Below are 7,647 nucleotides of genomic sequence, written 5' to 3' on the forward strand. Positions count from 1 at the left end.
GTCTTAAAATTTTAGTTGATCTAAAAAAATTGTGATTTGATTTTCATTGGTGAGCTTAAAATTTTGAACACATGATCTGATGATAGAGTTTCTAAGTTCGATTACTTACTTTAGGCATTTGAGAATTCACGTGTTTGATCTAATCTTACACAAGCACATTCGCACATAGTATGTGGGGTATGACATGTGAATCTAATTGTGTATGTTTCAATGTCTTGGGTGAAGCTGGGAGACTTGTTGGATGGATACTTTGGCATATTATGATTAAAAAAAAAAAAATCATTGATAAGCTTTTCACTATATAACTGGACCTCTTGCCTCATTAAGCAATGAGTGTTGATAAGCGTCGAATGTTGCACATTCAAACCCCTTAATTTACATATGTTAATTCCTTAGCATTGTTATTTGTTTGATTTTGTTTTGTTTTTGAGTTTTCAGGATATAAATCAAGATGCAATTAATTCCATTGATTTTGGGCTTAAAAGCACACTTTGAGAAGACCTAAAAGATATGGTTAAACTTAACCAATCATGGTTAAGTTTAAATCAAATAAAGAAAAGGATTAATTCGGAATTTCTCAAATTGGAGTCAAAATCGGATTGGATTCAATTTTGGATTCTGCATATGTCTCGGTATTTTGGCCATAACTTTCAGCTCAAATATCCGATTGAGGTGATTCAAGCGGAACTGGAAAGCTAACTCAAATTTATACAAATCATTGTGAAATAGCATTTTCCTAATTCGGAGCGCCGCATTGCCAAAATTGCCCCGCAAGATAGGAACGCAATTCTTGGCGAATCCTATTCCGATTTGGACTTAGGTTTTCTTTATCATAATTGGACTTGGACTTAAATCTCCGAAATTTATAGGATTCCTAGGGCTTTTAGGACTCTCCTAAGCCCTATAAATAGGCCTCTAAGCATTGAGAAAAAACACACCGCCTCTTAGAGCAAAATTCAGTAAATTGTCTTTGGAGCTTAGGAGATCATGAGCGGCTAAACCCCTTCGTGGGGTATTGATGTAGCCCTTTCCAAGCACAATGGTTTGATTGTATTTAATTTCTAGATTTTCAATTTATGCATGTTGATTGTATAATTATGAGGATTGCTACAATTGATTTATGTTCTTAATTATTAAATGCAATTGCTCTTAAATTCCAAAATCAATATTTGTGAAATTCTTCTCTTGTCTTAGAAAGTATTTTACTTTTATTGATCTCAAATCATTCTTGTTTTCTGTGATTATGAGGATGATGGTTATACAATGGGTTTAATTGACATATGATCAATAGGATTTGATAGGCCATGCCTAGGGAAGACGGATTGTACTACACCCTAGTTTAGTGTAATTTAGGTAGACAGTCCGTGCCAACCGAAGATGGGTTACACTTATTCATTGATTGTATGTATCCTGTTATAGAATTTGATAATTTATACCTAGGGAAGACGGGTCGTACCGCGTCTTAGTGGTTAGGTGGACGATCCGTGCCAACCGAAGATAGATTATGCTTATTCTTTAATAAGGTAGTTTCTTGTTTATTTATAACATGCATAGAATGAATTTATGGGGTTAATTATGATTAACCATTGTTGTGCGGATAGAGGTGAAGTCAATACCCTACTCTCTCTCTCTTATTTTAAATCTCTTTTCTTTTCATGCACTTTAGTTTTTAAGCAAATCAAATCAAAACCCCTTTTAATTAAGTTAACTTTGATCTTTTAATTTTGATAATTAAACCCTTGCAGTCCTTGAGGTTCGACACCCTCTCTATAGCCGTATCCTACAAAGATTCGTCCTATTGCGAGTGGTTATTTTTATAATTGATATTTTTGGTCACAAAAATACCACATCAAGTGTTCATGTCAAAATGTGAGAATTTTGATTTGGTTAATGTCACGGTTAGTTTGCTTTCGTAGCCTTTTTGACTCAAGTTAGTAAGTCTTTATGGGTGTCTTTATACCTAATGAGCTAAAACCTTCTGGTTTGGGAGGCATTGGCTTAACACTCGTTACATAGGTCAATTAGAAAGCTTAAGGGAATCAAACATTGTATAGCCTGACCAAAAAGAAGAAAAAGAAAGTTATGTCATAGTTATTCATTCTGATGGAGATTTCAGTGAACTTTGAGATATTAAGACATTGCACATTGGAAATAATTGGAAGCTTCATATTTATGTACTACTTCACTTTACACTATTTCAAACTTGTGATGCCTTAGCTTGTCTTTTGTAAGTAATTAGACTTTAAAATCTAAATTCATTGAGAAGATGGAGTTTATTTTTTTTAAGCTTGCTAATGAGTGAAAATCTTGATTTTGAGTGATACTTCAATTTTTGGATAACATGAACTTTTGCATAATGTTTGTGGATAACATTTTTGTTAAACCCTCACGAGACTTCATTCGTCCTACTAGGAATGCCTAGGGGTTTAAAAAGCTTGTTGCATACACTAAATGCAATCATACATCCCACGAAAGATGGATTTATCTTTTTGTTTTCTGTTCTTCATTTTGTTTTTAATTTCGTATTGCTAAGGGACTAGCAATATGTAAGTTTAGGGGTGTGATAAGGGCTAAAAAAAACATATTTTAGCCACTTAATTTATATATGTTAATCTCTTAGCTTTGTTAGTTTGTGTTGTTTTACTTCCGTTTTGTTTTTTGTCTTTTTACAGGTTCTTGAAGAAAAGAAAGCATTTCTGAAAAAGTTACAAGCTTAAAGGGCATTTTGGTAAAAGCTGCAAAGAGCAAGGGAACAAGCATATTACTTAGGCTCAAGCGCACAAGCAGAAGGCTCGAGCGCATCAGTGCTCAAGCGCCCCAAAAAAATCATCGATCACACAACTGTGATCGAGCATAGCATACATGAGATCGAGCGAACTCATGCGCTGGAGCAGCAGGAAACGCGGAAAAACTCCTTTTCCACATCAGCTTAAGTTTTCAAAGCAATTGGACTAAGACTTAGACCTACGACTTTTTTAGGGTTTCTAGGGCTTTTAGGATTTTTCTAAACCTCTAAATTGACCTCTAGGCCTCTAGAAAAAAGGAAACCATTCAAGAGACAATTTCAAAGAGAATAATTTGGAGGATACTTCCAAGAGCCGTTTTCGGTTATTTCTTTTCCCTTTATTTTAATCATGTATAACTAACTCTTCAGTTATGGGCTAGATTGAAGTCCTAATCATGTCTTTTTATGATTTCAATATTGGTGCCTTTGCTACAATCATATTTTGGTATATTTAAATTGATTATTTTCTGATTAATTGAATTCATCATATGAATGTGCTTGATCAACATATGCATGTGATATGGATTTGTTATTTAAGTCAATTTGGATGACCGGGTCCTGGGCTGAATAGAGTAACGAAAGAACCCCATCACAGATTCTTGGATTAATCAACATGGAAAACTGGGAGTAGACACCCATACCCTAGGCTTCATGTGTTTGTCGATTTTCATAGATTTATGTTTTCTTAAAGAACAACTAAGTAGACACCCGTTCTAAATCCTTTGAGAAATAAAAAAATTAGAGTAGACACCCAAGCCTAATTCGTTACTTAGGGAGATCCATACCTTAAGGAGTATACGCACATGCCCTTAAGTTGACAAGCATTAAATATACCGGAATGATCGGCACATTGGCATATTGTTATCTTAATTAGACTGATTAGTGGTAGATGTCGAATCCCTAACACTTTCATTTATCTTTATCTCTTTTCATTATATCAATTTCGTGACAAATTTGGTATTTTAATTTGGAAAAACTGTTTTAAACAAAATCAACAATTCTCATGGGAATGATCTCGTACTTCCATTATATACTATCATTTTGATCTTGTACACTTTCGAATAAAACGTACCAAATATTCGCCAATTAATTTAGGTGGATATTCGGCACAACAACTATGTTCCCAACCATGGAGAATTAATATCATCCGCTTGAAACATAGCAAAATAAAGTCACCCACAATACGATGTTGGTGGGATAACATCAAGTAAAAGGTGCGATTAGATAAAATATTGACAAAAAGGTGCGCATGTTGAGCCATGTCATGATTTGATGATGATTTGGAGAGTTTACAGTTGATGGTTGGCATGGAGAAAAATTATTGGTACCAAGGTAATCATGTTCAACTAAGTTTATTATATTTTGATATTGTTATAGTATAATTATGTGGGAGATGATGATGGGTAAAAGATGATCACACCATAACAAGTGTGGTCATTTCCACACTTTATTGTCCCCATAATGGTACATAATAACTTTTAGGGACCTTTTCCCCCATAAATTACAATACATTGTCAATTTTCCCAATAAATTGGCAATCTTCCTGCTCGACCCTATCATACGACTATTTTCTTCCAAAACCCCCCATTCTGTGAGTCAAACTCGTTAAATTGGATGGAATATTTTCTTTTAAACGTTAAATTTCATTAAAAGACGGAAATACTCCCAAATAAAAAATTAAAACAAAAATATAAATATATAAATTAATTTAAAAAAAAAAAAAAAAAAAGTGACCATTGTGGGTCACTTGTAGGGTTGGGCAAGAACTCGTCCAACCTGCAAACCCGCCTCGATCTGCCCTGACCCGATCAGATTTTAAGGGTTTTTTTGCCGATTCAGGTTGGATTTTATCCAACCCATGTGGGGTGGGGCGAGGCAGGTTGCGGGTATAGAATTTTTTCCCGCAGGTACTCGCCCTGCCCCGCATAACTATAAAATTAAAAACTCTAACCCTAATTCTCTATTCTATTGCCGTCTGCTCTCTAGCCTCTCTCCCTCTCTTGCTCCACCTCCTCAGACCACGGGCTGCTGCGTCACTCCCAACTCCACAGACAACGATCCAAGTTTTTTTCTCTCTCTAGACCTCTTTCATCAATGGGAACCAAGAGATCTCTTTTATCATTATCTTAATCTGAATTATTCTTTGGTTTTATTTTCCATTGTTTATAGTCTTGTTTCTTGGGGTTCTGATGTAGGGTTGTGTTTGTTTAGGAGGAAAAGAATGCAGAAGAGACGAAAATGGAGGAGAAGAAACCATAGGAGAAGAAAGAAGAGAAACCAGCAGAGGAAAAGAAAGGAGAGGAAGCGAAGGATGGAAAAGAACCCAACCCGCCCCACCCCACACAACCCACCCTGTTCAACCAGAACCCGGGCGGATATCACTTAATTTTCACAGGTAGCGGGTTGGATATTTCAAAACCCGCAGGTGCGGGTCAAGTAGGGGAAAAGGCGGATATCCGACCCACGCTCACCCCTAGTCACTAATGACCCCATGGGTCACTTGGTGACCCACAGGGGTCACAAAGTGACCCAACGGAGGGTCACTTTGTGACCCCGTGTGTCACTTGGTGACCCAACGAAGGGTCACTTGTGACCTACTGTGGGTCACCAAGATGGGTCATTTTTTTAAATATATATATGATAATAATACTTTTTTATTTATAAAGTTAGGGTATTTAGGTTATTTCAAAGTTTTTAATGAGTTTGACAAAAGGAATGAGGGTTTTTGAAAGAAAATAGTAGTATGATAGGGTCGAGCAGTAAGGTTGGCAATTCATAGGAGAAAATTGATAATTAGTTGTAATTGATGGGAGAAAACGTAATTATCCCTAACTTTTATGGAGGTTAAAAGAAAAAAGGTTGAAGAGTTGCATAGATTACATAATCATTTCTCCTTTTCTTCGACTTAATCCTTAATATTATGGATACAAAATTGGAGACAACATATTCACATCTCTTCAAAAAATCTCTTTCTCCAGTTTTAGAACTGAAATCTCAAATCTCCTTTCGATAATATTATAGACTTTATCAAGTAAATTTATACATGCATTTTACTAGCTACCTTTATCATCATAAGTAACCTTATCTTCAAATTTGTTTACAGCATCATAAATTCCAGCAATCACACCGACGCCATTGAACAATCTGCTGACTCACCCTTTGCTGGGTTTGATGGTTTTTATTCACCTATTAATATAAATTTTACCCCAGAAAACAGTTGTACGGAGACTGATCTTCTACAATTTCTAGTGATCGCATGCAATTCTTTAAAGTAACCATTTTCTTAAAAAAAATAAATAACCAACAATTTTCAACGTACCATTTTTCCCTCTTCAATTTCTTGGAATTAAGATTCTCTCCACTTAATTATAATGGAGAGGTATTTTTGTTCCTTCAAAAAGTGAAAAGATAAAAATACCCATAACTATAACTAATTAGACGATCTGTTCCCAATTCTTTGGCCAAATACCTCTTAAGAATGATTCTCACCCAAACAAATTAATGGAGTAGTTGGTGCATCGATCACCTCCAAAATATGTTGTAGGGTTAGCAAATCACCCCCCAAAAGATCCTGAAGAATAGATCACCCAAAACAATTAATGGTGATGGATGACCAACCACTCTCCAGAAGTGCGTTCCAGACACCCTCACAAACTTATAAATTGCCAGAGCACTCCCACCTTATCTTGAGGTGGGCCGAACACCCTTTTTGAGCCTTCTCTTTTTTTCTAAGCATTTAGACCAAGGCAAAGTAAAATTATTTTTAGAAAATATTTTTCGTATTTTCGGATATTTAGCGTAACAAAAAATAATAGTCAATGAAAAATATTTTCGGTTTGAAAGAAAAGCCTCTTTAATTTTTGGAAAATTGTTTCTATTTTTTAAAACCGTAAAATGTTCTCATTAATTCTTTGTACCAAAAAATGTTTCCAAGGAATCATAATTTTTACTGAAAACATTTTACGTCGAAATAAATGAAGCATAAGTTACCCTTTTATTAGAAATTATGAGGCATCTCAATCCAATTTCTACTTGTACTGCAAGGACCAAGGTTAACTTCTTAGATAAGCCTACAGCTCATAGTGCTGGTATACGTATAGGCCTGGTCCTAGCCAATTAAAACCAATAAAGAACTCTCACCAAACTTCGTCAATTCAATTCCATTCACATCCTGACTTTTCTTATGCAGGAAATGAATAGAGTTTCTTCTAGCTGTCTCCAAATATTATTTATAATATCCCCATTTCCTTATCCGACCTGCAACTGAGCCACTAAGTTCAATGGCATTCATGTACATTTCAATTCAACTATTCTTAATTCAAATCCTAATACTAGTAGCCAAATCCAAAACTAAAGTTCCTGCACTTATAGTGTTTGGAGACTCAACCGTGGATACAGGCAACAACAACCAAATTCCAACAATCGCCAAGAGTAATTTCGAGCCTTACGGTCGTGATTTTCTTGGCGGCCGCCCTACCGGACGGTTCTCCAATGGTCGCGTTGCTACTGACTTCTTCTCCGAGGCTTTTGGCATCAAGCCAACAGTACCTGCCTACTTGGATCCAACGTATAATATCTCAGATTTTGCTACTGGAGTTTGCTTTGCCTCTGCTGGAGCTGGCTATGACAATGCCACTTCTGATGTTCTGGTAAGTGTCAATATGATACACTTTTCATTTCATACCCTCTTACCATATTATCAGGTCTAAGGTTTGATTTTGATTGAATGCAAATGATTTCTTAGAGGAACACTTGCAAGCGAAAGTTTGTTCTTTACCTAATCAGTGTAGAGAGAGTGTTTATCTAGTGCAGGCGGAGCCCTATATACCCCCAGTAATCGGAGAAAAAAAAAAAAAAAATCT

The 7,647-nt window shown here is 35.7% G+C and overlaps 1 protein-coding gene across 1 annotated transcript; it reads left to right on the forward strand.

The window, feature by feature from the left end:
• Nucleotides 1–7,065: 7,065 nt before the first annotated feature.
• On the forward strand, nucleotides 7,066–7,592 carry LOC132181904 (GDSL esterase/lipase At2g04570-like). Its single transcript, XM_059595130.1, has 2 exons — nucleotides 7,066–7,434; nucleotides 7,530–7,592. The coding sequence occupies exons 1-2, from the start codon at nucleotides 7,066–7,068 to the stop codon at nucleotides 7,590–7,592; spliced, it is 432 nt and encodes a 143-aa protein (XP_059451113.1).
• The last annotated feature ends 55 nt before the right edge of the window (nucleotides 7,593–7,647 follow it).

This window comes from Corylus avellana, chromosome ca5, assembly GCF_901000735.1.
Source record: "Corylus avellana chromosome ca5, CavTom2PMs-1.0".
NCBI lineage: Eukaryota > Viridiplantae > Streptophyta > Magnoliopsida > Fagales > Betulaceae > Corylus > Corylus avellana.